Here is a 13,627-nt window from a genome sequence, read left to right on the forward strand (position 1 = left end):
AGGCAGGGGAGGAAACTTGCATACAGAGTAGCATAGGTGACCCACTCTTCACTGTGTTGTCAATCCTCTCATAGGTTCATTGCTTGATATGTTGTGATACAGAGCCCCTCACTTGAGTATTTTGAACTGTGCTGTGCAGAGAATAGGTCCTTCTGTCATTCAGCTCTTAGGGGTTTTAGGCCACATTTTCTTTCCCACCAACTTGCACAGTGTATGGGCTAGGGGATGCTCAGGTTCTGTTCTCTCTGTAGTTTGGCAGCATGAACATATTGTGCAGCTGAGCATGATTTCTTCTGGAAATGTAGGTGGTGAAAGTGGCAAAATGCATTAATTATCTGAGCTAATAATGATTCTCTCTGAATAAACAAAGTAATTATTCTGTTTGATCTGTGACCATAATGTTAGAGCTTGTGGACGTTTCTTGTTCTTTCTCTCATATATTCAAAGCAGACTGCTTTTTAAATAATTTATTATATGCCTGCTGTGTAGCAAAAAAAAGTTATCCAGCTGAAAGTTGGAGTAACTCCACTAAAATCAACTGAGACAAAATGATAAAGAACTGTATACAAAAATGAAAGCTAGTTTAAATTTACCAGTTTGAATTTGATGGAAGACCAGTTAGGGACATCTATAAATAATAATTTCTTTCATAAAAATTTAATTTCTTTTTGCCAGGATCCCAAAAGTTTGGAAAGAGGCAAAAACATTTGAGAATTTACTACCTAGCAGATGGCTACAGACACTGTTTCCATAGGTGGAGGCCTTAAAGAACAGATTTGACAGCTTTAGAGATAAATCTAGGGGAAATCTCATAGAGATCTCTTGCAATCTTATGAATCTTTGATTCCACAATTACTACAAAGCAAATTCTCAGTATGATAATTTTTACTGCTTTAGACAGAAGCAGTTATGATGTATAATAATTTTAAATCAATAAATAGTAAGACAGGATGCAAAATGATTGTTTGGTTAAAATTCCTTACCATAACTCATCATTTGAATAGTAATGAGCCTACATTTCTCAGGAAGCTGTTCTTCTGATTCTGCTCATGTTTGTGCTGCTCATGTTTGTTCTATATTAGTTTAACTCTGATGGTTTCAGAGAAGCTATTCTAGATTCACAGGTGCCCAGATTTATTCACTGATTAGGGAAGAAGAAATGTTCAGCCTTGCAGTTGGGTAAATGGAGAGGTGTGGGGTGGGAAAGGGGAGAATGAACTGTCAAAATCAACCTTGAGTACAGAGACTCTTACTTTCTTTTCCTATCAAAATGAGTATGTTTAGGTAAGTGATAATGTAATAGGGATAGAAAAATTTACAGGAACAGAGATTAGGACCTTATTCACAAATAAATTATGCCTTTTGTAACTTCAAATGTCATGTACCTGCAAGTTGAACAAAGAAGCTGTCCTTTGTCCTCCTTCTCTAGCTATATGCTAGATATATAGCTAATATGATTAATATTCATCATCAAGGACTTGTGAGTTGAAATAAAGTACAACTCTGTTGTATAGTCAGACTGTTATATAGGGCAGGTTGGCTAGCTGAATATATTGTGGATAATAAGAAATAGAGAAAAAAATCTGCAGTAGCAAATACGTGTTTTTAAAAAATGAAATTTACAAAAAAGGAAAGAAGAATCCTTTAAAGTAGACTGATCCATGAATACTTTGGGGTTTGGTTTTTTTATTTTTTTTGGCAGGAAGTTCAGATTAAATAGAACTGGACAGGTTTCTTCCAGAAGTTTCAGCAGAGGTTCGGTGCAGGGGCATTGCCTGGTTTTCGTGCCTGCAGCAAGAATTTTCCGTATCAGTGTCACATGCCTCTTATCATGCCAAAGTGTGTTCTTAATATAGCATAATTGTTATTGTTACTCTTAACATCTTTGAAAAATAATTAAACACTACTGCTCCTTTGTTCTGAAGTTCTCCCTGTTGTTAAAAAGAGCGCTGAAGGTCAGATGTAATTTACTGAACTGCTGCGTAGTTACCGTATGTTTGTAGTGAAGTCTGGGAGATAGTGAAGTGCAGAGCACTGTACTTCCTTACTTATTCCATACTGTATTTTGAGAAGCTCATCAAAGCCAGCTGCTAGCAGCTTTGTTCCAACACTCTTATTGCTTTGCAGACTGATGTTCCTCAGGGAGTGATACGGGTGCAAGCGCCTCATCTTTCCAAAGTTTCCATGGCAATACAGCTGACAGAAGAACTGAAAGCTGGTGATATAGTAGCCAGGTTTCTCAGCCAGAAAAGGTATAAACACGTCTTTGTTTCGTTATCATGTCGGGAAAAGTGTCTCTTCATTTATTATATCAAGGAAAAAGTTGTAAAATACTCAAAGTCTAGGTCAGTTCATGAACTTTTTGGCTGAATTTAGCCATCAAAATACACACTTGAGGAATTAGTCCTTTTAAATGTTGTTAAAGCTCAGGAAGCCTTCCGGAATACATGAGTGCCGTTAGTAAAAAATTAATTGCTATTTAGTCTGATGGGTCAGGAATAGTTTTGTAATTTTCTGGGACAAGTCAGAAGGGAACTCCAAGAAAACAGAGGAGTGAGGAAAGAAGAGAGAAAATAATTTTTTAAATAATACATTTATATATAACAGCATAATAGGTATTGGAGTATAATGATGTGCAAATGCCATGCACATAAAATTATTTAAAACAAAAGCTACATTTTAGTCATTCAGATCCATTTAGAAAGGGAGAAATTTTAATCCATCTTTTGAAAAAAAAAATTAACACACGTGTTTATCATATCTAACTATTCAGCTAAAGCAATAGTATGGTACACTAGTTGAGATGAAGAAGCTGCTTTTTCCTAAATGCTGTTTTTAGAGTTTTACACTGTTGTAAGAGAGTCATTTTCTAGCTGGGCTTTAGCATATATTATTACAATTTAGCAGTGAGAATAATAGAATCCCTTTATGATACAGGGACTTTATTCTTCCACTGTCTTTTACTTCTTTTAGTTGCAGTAAAATTTAGACCAGCAGGAATGTGGTTCCTCCCTCCCAACCATAAGGCTTTTTCTGAAATATGGCATATTTGAGGGAAATACTTATTTGTGCAGTAGCAGTAAAAGAAAAAATCTGAGGGTAAATATCAAGCTACTTTCTAATAACAATGAAATTCTTTCCTAAAGAAAGCTGCAGTTTCTTCATATATATCTTATTTTACCTTTTCTAGTGTATTGCTCACTTGCAGGACTGTTCATTTTCAGCAGCATGCAAGGGTATTCTTGTTCACTGTTTTTGTCAGTAAGCATCCACACAAAGGGTTTGTGATGGCTGCAGTGCTGATCTTAATTAGCATAACCTCTCCCAGACATGTCTAGGTGGCTGATCCACAAGCACCTTTGTAATATCCTCATTCATTGTGTTCTGTTCCCCACAGTGGAAATGTCCAAACACTCAAGAAAGAAGAGGTTTTTCTTTATGAAATAGGAGGAAATATTGGTAAGAATGACTTCTGAACAACTTCTTTTCCTAGAATAGGATTCCTTGGCACATTGTCCATGGGCTTCACTGTGGTTGCATTTTTATTCATGTCCCTCATTCTCCCTGACACTCAGGCAGCCAGTTAACCTTGTGGAGAAGGCAGCAGAGATGTTTGTGTTATCGTTATATCAGTATTATCTTATTATCTATCCCAGAGGAAGTTGGCAGCTGTAATAGATGTTCCTGATATGTATGTACAGTGAATAAGCACGAAGAGGTTGGATACAAAGATGCTTGAAGTTCATCTTATTAATCTCCTTGTATTGAGGCATAATAAGTGAACTTACAGTCCTTCATGTTCTGCATTTGAGTGTCACTTGCAGGTTCTTTTGGGGGGAAGAAAATGCTCATCCAGAAAGATGACCATGTGATAAAATAGCCTTTTCTGCTCTGCTTATTTCAGACCCTTTTGATTAAAGTAAATAGCAGATCAGCAAAGTTAATGCCAAGGATAATTCTGAACACAGTTCTAAAGTTTTCTTCTATGCAAGAAAATGCAAGAGTACTTTTGCATTAGAAATCAGTTTCTAATCACAGTATTTTTCATATGCTCAGGAAAACAAAAGGAGAACTAGAAAGCAGTAATAGATTGGATTTACATTTACCTTTTTCCTTAACTGTGACCTGTTAAACATATTTGGCATTATAAAAATACATGCAGTACTTCTTTCCATTGCAAATTTCATTTTCATATGTAAAGTGCTACTTCTAGCATTTATCTTTTATTCTAATCACTATTATAAATTTTTTTGCATGTTTTTTGCATGTAAAGACTTAATAAAAAATTGCACTTACCTATGTTTCCTGAAACAGTTATGTTTTAGTGTTTTTACTAAGTCTGGTAAGTAACTTACCAAGATAGCTGGGTGCCAGATGAATGTGTTACATGTTCTCTTCCAAATCCAGTATCTACATACATTTCCTATGCCCATTAAAGCAGGTTGCAGTCCCAGATGTTAGACTTTTTTAAAGGAGAAGGATATCTTGTTTATTCTACAGAGGGGCAGTATTTGCAGGAGAAAAGGTTTTGTAACAGAATTCCAATGAAACTGGAACAACTTACTGTTACTTTAAACGTGACAGAAATTGTATTTCTCTTAGAGAAGGTGCAGATTTGTTTTGTTTTGTTTTGTTGTGGCATGCTTTAGAAAGCTTAGATGTTTTCTCTATCTGAATGGTTTACTTCCAGAGAATTTCAACTTTAATCAGTCCTTACTAGTCCTTATTAGTACTCTCAGTTGAGGTAAGAGAAACTCCCTGCCTTTAACCTGCCATACAGGTTTAAGTAAACCTGCTGTCCTGACCTTTGCCATCTCTCTCTTCCTGAGGTGCCTGACTCACGTAGAGGGAGCCCAAAGCAAGACTCGAGGGGCTCATGACACACTCATGTCCTTACACTTACACTCATAGCTGTAACAAGTGCAATGGTGTGATCTTGTCCCCGCACAGATGCAGCTACTGAAGTCTGCAGGCATTTCTTTAGCAGTCAGTAACTGTAGGACTTCAGGGCACTGAATGAGACTTCTGCCACTGCTTTGTGCCTGGGACTGTCTGGATAGGGATGTGGCAAAGTGCTGTCCCCATGCTCTCACTGCCTAAACATGCTGCACTGTGCAGAGGAGAAGAGCTATTTCAGCAACATGGGCAGCACTGGTCACAGAGGTTGGGATAAAAATCTTAGAGAGAGCAGGAGACTGCGCCTGGTTGAGCAGGGAGTCATGCCTTCTTGCCTGCTCTGTGCAGGGTATCCAAAGAGCTGGCATACAAACTCAACTGCAACCTTCCACCTCTGTTTGCCTCCCATGTCAGGAGTGCAAGTACTGGAAATGTCTGTCTGGCACGAGCCATCCACCCCAAGCAATTGCATAGCAGAGCAGCAGAGGAGCTGTGATGTAAAGCTGCAAATGCATGAGATAATGCTTTGCCTGTAGGGAAATATGAAGAATGTGCAGATCTTGATGGATCAGCATATGCTATTTTCATCATAGCTACTAGATATAAATTAATTGCCTGTAGTGCACCAAGAACAGTGTACTACTTTCCCTTCCTGGGACAGCAGCTATTATAAGTGCTATGCAGAACAGCTGAATTAAGAGGAGGAGGATAGGGAGTAACACCTTCTTAGCAAGGAGAAACCTTGCACAAATTTAGCATTTAAAAAAGGGGAAATAACCTGAAATTTTAATGGGCTTCTGCGTGAATGTGAATGTAGTTTTGGATATAATCATGAGAGGATCAAGACATTGCCCCATTTTTAGTTGGAGAGGGGAGTTCCCATCTGCATGGTCTGTGTGAAGAATCTGACCTAGAATGTGTCACAAAGGTGTAAAACAGCCCCTTCTCTCCTTCCTTCTTCCTCTTTTCCCCTTCCTCCTCAAGGCAAATGGGAAGGGTAAGAGCACCTCCAGCTTTCATGTGCATTATGCTTTGTTAAACACCACAGAGACTTTGAAAATGTATATGGAGTAAAACAGTAAGAGGAACTTTGGAAGTTGTTTCCTTTCTCTTTTGGTTCTGGTGTAACCACATGTCTTTTGTTTCTAGGAGAACGCTGCCTTGATGATGATACCTACATGAAGGACCTTTACCAGCTCAACCCAAATGCTGAGTGGGTTATAAAACCTAAGCAGAGCTAATATCACAACTAATGGCAAAACCTCCAACCTGTGGACTTACGTTGCACGGCTGAATGTTTCAAAGGGATAATGTATCCTTTCAACATTCATCCACTATGTATATTAATAGAACTTCATCTAGTTTAAAAAAAAGAAAAAAAAAAGAAAAGAAAAGAAAAAGATAAAGCTGTGGTGACCCAGCAGTTACAACCAGTAAACTTTCAGTTTTACTTGCAGCAAAATTTTGGGAGATAGCACAGTTTTCCCACTCATGTTTGAAATGAGCATGAGAACTTTACATATTTTATATATAATTACCTTAAATATTTTAATGGCACCAAGCTACCTCCCATCTGGTAGGTCTTGTTTAAGAAGAATTTATTTTTCAAACAGGTGTTTAAACTCTTTATACTAGAGATCTGCAATCTGTTTGTGTAGCATTTTGTGTTCATATAGGTCTTTTCAAAGCTAGTACAATAGAGAACCAAATCCTGATCAGCACTTCTTAATGGTACAGTATTAAAAATACCTAGCCCAGTCATATGAATTTCCCAAATAGTGTGAATTTCACAGGAAAAAACTGCAATGCAATGGATTTTGTCTTTGGAAGTCCTAATTTAAAGTTTGATGAAAACTATTTAAAAACAACTGTGAAAATGCTTTCTATGCAGCTTTTTTGCTAGATCTTTTAAGTAATTTTATTTTTACTCAAGTTGATTGTGCTCTTGAGATTATTACAAAGAAAAGGAACAATAAAACAAAGAAAGGATCACGTGACAAGGTGAGTCTTTTTAAAGCTCACTACTCTTGCCACTGTCTTTACTGGCATATTGTCATGCACTAGAAAAAACCTTTTAGATTTTTCAACAGTGTAATGCAGCCACATTATAATACACTGATTTCAGGTTTTTTGGGCATCTGTTAGACTGAGTTTTGTGAACTGCCAAAACTTTTCTATTACTAGCGTAATAAAAACTTTCAGAAAAAATAACTGTGGAAGGAAGCTAGTCTAAATTTCATAGGTAGCAAACTACTAAACCTTTCACTCAAAAACAGTGTAAAGGTCTACTGTGGGTATTACCTACCATCAGCTGATATATCTGGTCTATACTGGACAAGGCTAGAAATCAAGTTCTGATTTCCCTGATGCTGATAGATGCTGTCTAAACCACTTCAAAAATTAGTGGTCCAACAGAGAACTATTGCAAATCCATCCCTTTTCAGGAGAGGACTGAAAGCTCCCCATGGAATTCACTGATAATGAATTATAGAATGAGGAGACTTGTTGCAACACAAAGAACAGTGGCCTGGAGCTCCAGAGCCCCAGTCTCACAGTGACACTTTGGGCTCACTAGCTTGTGTACCGCTTCACAATTTATTTGTAAACTAGCTCAGCTGTGCTCAAGTGCTTACTCCTGCCTGCTGACTACCTGAAGTAACTACTGTGAAATTGTATCCTTGGAATGAAATACTTTCTTTCAATGCACACAGAGATTTATATTGACCTCATAGGGAGTATTCTCCATACAATCAAGGACTGAATTAGATTACTTTTGCATGATCAAACCTGATTATAGGAATAAAGGACCTTTCTGCTGAGCTTTGGACATGGGCCCTGTGTTGACAAAGTAACCACTGGAACTCTCCCTTTTATATATACAAGCAGTAAGATAAAACTCTGAAAGGTCATAGAAAAATTACACATCTGCTGATTAGTTATCCACAGCATATGAACAATTTTGGGGCCATGTGTATTTATTGTTTCCTAAAGTCAAAGGCTGTCTTCATATGAAGAGGAAGCACACTGCATTGGTTGGTTCTGAAAAGGAGGATGAGTAAAAGAGGAAATTGTTCTAATGTGACTGTACTGCCCTTGGTGCTCCATCTTGTTGGGCATTCCCACATGGTATAATAGCACTGTGCCACTATGGGCAAATTCTCTAAGACAAATTACTTTTGTCTACAGAACAAACTCCCTGTTCTTCAAATGTAAGGATTAGAGCAACAAAACAGTACAATGCTTAGGTTAATGTTTATGAACCTAAAGTAATAAAATCAAGGGTTTTTTTGACATGTAATACAAAAATGACGTGTGTTTTCATAATGCATTATAGTTCTGTAAAAGATTACTCGTTACTGGAACTTTAGGCGTTATTTTAATCAGGAGCAAAGTGCAGATGATAGGAACAGCTGTTCCTAACAGTTTCAGTCTAAAATTGCAACCAACCTGTGGTGGTTACGATTTCTTAAATAACTTTGTTTTTGGTTTAGTGCCATTGTTTGTTGTTTTTTTTTAAAAAAAATTAAATGTTTTAATGTTCTTTTGTAATTAAATGTTGCTTTTTTCTGACTTCTTTTCTCATTCAAATTCTTATATTTGTGCATAAAACGTACCCAAATGACACTAAGTGATAATTATTTTGTGATTTCACACTTTACATCTTTGTAGAGAGCTTGTAGTATTGTGTATGACAAGAGACACTGATAAGTTAAAGTCCTGCAAAACGAACACCTGCTGGAAAAATAAATAACTGGCTAGAAATTTAGAACTTTTCTGCAATTGCAATACACCTTTACTAAATCTGTAACATAACAATTGCTGGGTATATGCAAAGGAGCAGGAGACTTCTCAGTGCTCATTGAAAATACTGGCTCTTAATTCCTCATAATTAAATTAGGGCACAAGTGAGAAGTCCAAAATGCATTCAGGTAAGCTGATAAGAATCTTTTATAATTAAAAAGACAATGCTGCATTAGTTGCTTATTTGGGGCGATTTGGCAGGCCACCATCGTTTTGACTGATGACTTGGGAAACATGTATGCAGGAGTTTTTTCACCCTGAAAGCTGACAGATTAATGCTGTGTGCAGCCCTGTGCAGGCAGAGCAGCAGGGACTGGGGAGAGGAAGGAGTGGGGAAGTAGATGATGGTCCCTCTTACCACTGCCTGGATGTTGTGGAGCATGTAAGGATGGTTTTGTTCTCAAAAACCCTCGGGGGAAGGAGGGGAAAGGTCTCCAATGCTTCTGTGAGGTGTAGACACCTTTCTCGAACTGCCTGTTCTTCAAAGACTGCAGGGTTTGCACTCATTTTGCATAGCCTCCTGTTCTTCCCCACCTTGTGTGAAGCACATGCACCATCCCTGGATATCCATGGGTGCCAGGAGGAAAGGTATTATCCCATGCCTCCTGTGTGAGCAGCAGCGAGACAGGTTTATCTCAGGTTGCAAGTCAACAAGCAGCATCTCTGAGCGTTCCACTGAGGTTTCAAGAAGACAGTAGGGAGCAGGAAGGTCAGTGGATCTGGTTGTGTTGGAAATATTGGCTGAACTTCTCTCAGGCCTTTCACTAAGCTGTGGCATGACTGAGATGAATTCAAGGATAAGGAGATGCACTTTTTGGCAGTTAACACCTTGAGAAAGGCCTGCTTAAAACTTTCCCCAGCCCATTATTTCTTTGTCAGACATTCTTAAAAGCAATGTAACTCTCCAGTAAAACACACTGTTTTCCTAAGTATTGAGTTAAATTGCAGCAGCAAGCTACCTTGGTGAAAAGTTGCTAGAGAAATTATTTCCTTGGTATCACACTTAAATGCATTTTAGGATTAGTTCTCTGCTGTGCTTCTATCTTTTAAAGGTTGCAGCCATGCAAAAAGTATAAAATGTCTATGTGCTAGTCTTACAGCAATATTTATAATAATATTTTTTTATGTAGAGCAATACTTCAAAGATATTTATACTACTGTTTGTGCTTGCACACAAACCACATCTGAGGTAGGTAAGTACCTATCATCCCCATTTAACAGATGGGAAAAGTGTTCATAAATGGCTGGCTTCTGGCTAGAAGGGTTGAAATTAATCTGATTTCTAGAAACCAAATATGATCCTCCAACAATTGTTTTAAAAATCTGCTATATTGCCAGTAACAGCAGTATAGCAATTACAAGTATGGCTTCAGGGGATTCTTTTAATAAATACAATGCTGTAATTTTTAGCTTGGTTTCCAAAGGAAATTTGTCTGGGGTAATCTTGCTACCTTGTGTGTGTCTTCCCCTAATTACTTTTGAGTCTGTTGGCAGACTTTAGTAATTTTTGGCAAATGCAGTGGGAGGGAAGGCGTGTGTCAAAAAATAATTAAGCTTCTATGAGCTTCATAAAACTAGGTAGTAGGAGTCCTTTGTTCAATGGGGAGATGACAGCATAAGCTCCACTTCTATTTAGACACCAGAACAGAAGTGTAAAAGCAACCATACACGTGCTCTGGCTGTGGAGGAAGGCATGGAGCTCACAGCCAGCCAGTGGGCTTTGGCATCAGGCCTTTGGAGGCCTGAGAAGGCATTTGTTTGTGTTATCACCTGCTTTCTGAATCTTCTTTGTTGACATGATGTGGGTGATTGTTGCTGAAGCTGCAGATGTTCTCCTGAGCTGGCTTTGGGGGTGCAGCCTCTCTGCAGCTCCTGGCTAGTACAGCTCATGCCCATACCCTCCCTATGGACTGAGCACATTTCCAGCCTGAGCCGGACCCACAGCTGAAGGGTCAGGAGGTGGGTAGAAACACCTCTCCCCTCTCTGCTTGTAGGGCTTTTGGGAATTACCTTCACCCTGGGGGATAACCAGATCTAAAACCAGGCAGTATCAAAAACCTTCACTTGCAGGTTTTAAACCATCATGGGAAAACAACTTGCCACTCATGAATCATAGGAAGTGGTGGTGGTTCAAAAGCCCTGCAGATATTATTACTCCTTGATAGTCCGTTTTGGGATGACTGAAAGGATCCTTCTTTCTCCCCATGGCACTGTAAAAACAATAACTAGCCCTCATTAGCACTGAGAGCCACAGTCTCTGTGTTTCACATACCGAATGAGCCTTGCCCTCTGTGTTACCACTGTGCCTCTGTAATGCGGTTACTCTCGAAAGCAAATTGTCTCGGTTCCCCCGAGCAGGCTGCTCACACGCTGTGTCGCTGGATCGGGTCCTGCAGGGCAGCCAGCTCTGTGCTGCTTTCCCATGGGATTCCCTGTGCCTTCCGAGCGGTGACACCGCCACCCGCTTGTCCACACGCTGCCATTTGCCGTCCGCAGCCGGGGACAAGCGGAGGGTCATTCCCACAGCGCTCGCTTCTCTCTCCCGTGTGCGAGGGCCGCCCTCGGGGACAGAAATCCCTGGAAGTTGCCACGGGCAGGGTAGCGCGGTGTCCCGGCCGCCCCCGCCGCGCTCTTCCCGTGTTCTCACTGCCGGAGGTGGCAGCCTAAGAGCCGCTTCTGTTCAGGCACCAGAGCAGAAGCTGGACGTGCTCTGGCCGGGGAGAAAAGCTGTGCTCGGAGCTCGCAGCCAACCGGAGGGATTTTGGTGTCAGGGCGTTTGGTGGTTCCGTTTGGAGAAGTGGTCACCTTGTGCGCCTGTCCGCGTTCACACCACCCATCCTGGCAGCTGCACCACGTCATGCATTTAGTTTAATGCATTTTTCTCGTGTCTGGTGGCTGGTGATGCACTACATAACTCGCGTATCTGAGACGGTGCATCAGGCAGCGACAACTGCGATGTCGAGTTCTCTGGACACAGTGAAACAGAGTAGACAAAGCTTTGTGCAGCAGAAAATCACAGGCTTGGGTGCATTACTGGATATCTCCTGCTGGTTATCAAGATGCAGATGGATGACACACTCCAAATAATGAGAATAAATGAAGCAACACATAATTTCTTGGAAATAGCTGAGGTCCCAAACCCTGAGCTGCTGGAAACTGGTTTCTTGCTTACTCACTTTTCCCCCTAGTCTCAGGAGAATTTTTTTGGTTTAAATCCTGCCACCTTCTGATTTTTGGCTTGGTTAAAATTTATAGTGTGTGTTACCTGATTTAGTTGTCTTGATTATATTCTAATATGTTCCCATGTTGTGCTCTGTTAGTTATAAGGCAAATGAGCTTCCGAGCCCTTGTTCTGGATGATCCTCCTCTGCTACAGTCTGCCAGAAGCTGTCTTTATTCATAAGTCTCTTTCAGCCTGCACAAAGAGAGTTTCTTCCAGCAGGAACCTGAGTAGGTGAAGTAGTGCTGAGGCTGTCATGGGGCTTTGCATGGCTGTGAGACAGAGCAGAGAGGTGTCCATTGCAGTATTCCTGTCTGTCTGCTGTGCATCGGCCTCATTCAGTGCAGCATTTTGCTTCTGTGACAGGAAAATCCTATGATGCAGCCAGGTAATATCCATTTGGATATCTGTTGATCTTGAAATAAACAGCATTTTTTTGATTATGATAAGGCTGAAGCCTTATTGTGCAACCTTGGAGTACTGGCAAAAATGTCTGCTGGTGCTTTTAATGTGCCATTATGAACTGAAAAAAAAAATATTTATTTTTCTTCTCATGCTGTTTAGCAATGAGAGAACAGAAATTCTGACATAGTTAGGAGTTATGTTTTTGAAAAAAAGTAGATCAGAAATCATACTGTGCAGATACTTTTTAAATGGTTCAATTTTTTCCACCAACATCATGTGTTTTCATTTTTCATAGATCTTTGCTGAGAGGTTATCCTGATTTTCCTATATTTTTGCCTTGGCTAGATGGTAGAAGGAAATGCGAGAGATTTGCTCTGTTGATATTTGGGGTTTTTCCTCAATAAAAGTCGTATTGTTGAAGTGTTGTTAAGATAATGATAGGCCAGTACATGAACATGAAATCCTTCAGAAGAGGATTTTTATTTATTTCAGTTCCCTACAAGTTGAGAAAATGTGGCAGCCAAGTCTGTAGACCAAATATGTCTGTCATTCCATGCAGACAAATATGTCCATTCCAGTTACACCACAGGTCTTCTAGGAAGAATCAGAAGAAAATATCCAAATTCCCCACCCTGGAATGTGGAGATGATCTCCAGTGGGTGGTGTTGCCGGCACTTAAAGGCAGGGAGAACAGTGTAAGGCTGAGTGGGTTTCTTTCTCTTTCCTTTTTTTCTCTTTTTAAATTGGCTAATTTTTCTTTTTGAATGCTGCTGTTGTTGACAATAATGAAAATTATTGTGAAAGCTCAGCATAAATAGGTTTTTTTCTGTGCACAGACAATATGGGTGTTTGGGGTTTATGAATAGAATACACAGGATTGCAATACTCTGCTCTGATTTTTTTCCAAAGAATTTCTAAGTTGCTTATAACAAATCCTCTTGGATCATTATAAAGAGGAATTTAACAAGTAGAGAAACAAGTGCTCAACCAGTGATAAACCATTGGTAATGCTAGGAACAAACTATTTTTTTTTTCCTGCTGATGCATCTATGGCTGTGGCACAGTAAAGTCTAAAAACACTTGGTTCTAGGAAAAAATAATTAGTGCATGAACTGTACTACTAAACTGCATAATCAGATCTGCTGATGATGACAGGACTGGGATCCCAGGTCCATCTATTAGGCACTGATTTACAAATCTGTGAACTAATGAAATGTCCTTAAGCTTACAAAAGAACTTCCTGAAGGTTCCTTGCAGAGTGTGAGCAATCTGGTTTAGAGTAGCTATTCTTAACTTGTCTATACT

The 13,627-nt window shown here is 39.5% G+C and overlaps 1 protein-coding gene across 3 annotated transcripts in view; it reads left to right on the forward strand.

The window, feature by feature from the left end:
- ARHGAP18 (Rho GTPase activating protein 18) overlaps positions 1 to 8,466 on the forward strand; it is a 96,489-nt gene extending 88,023 nt beyond the window's left edge. For all 3 annotated transcript variants that reach the window (XM_015623009.3, XM_015623007.1, XM_015623012.3), the window contains exons 13-15: positions 2,128 to 2,252; positions 3,398 to 3,459; positions 6,046 to 8,466. In XM_015623009.3, coding sequence (XP_015478495.1) covers positions 2,128 to 2,252; positions 3,398 to 3,459; positions 6,046 to 6,137 — 279 coding nt within the window. In that variant the 3' untranslated portion in view covers positions 6,138 to 8,466. The remainder of the gene's footprint in view (positions 1 to 2,127; positions 2,253 to 3,397; positions 3,460 to 6,045) is intronic.
- The last annotated feature ends 5,161 nt before the right edge of the window (positions 8,467 to 13,627 follow it).

The sequence above is a fragment of the Parus major genome, chromosome 3 (genome assembly GCF_001522545.3).
Source record: "Parus major isolate Abel chromosome 3, Parus_major1.1, whole genome shotgun sequence".
Lineage (NCBI taxonomy): Eukaryota > Metazoa > Chordata > Aves > Passeriformes > Paridae > Parus > Parus major.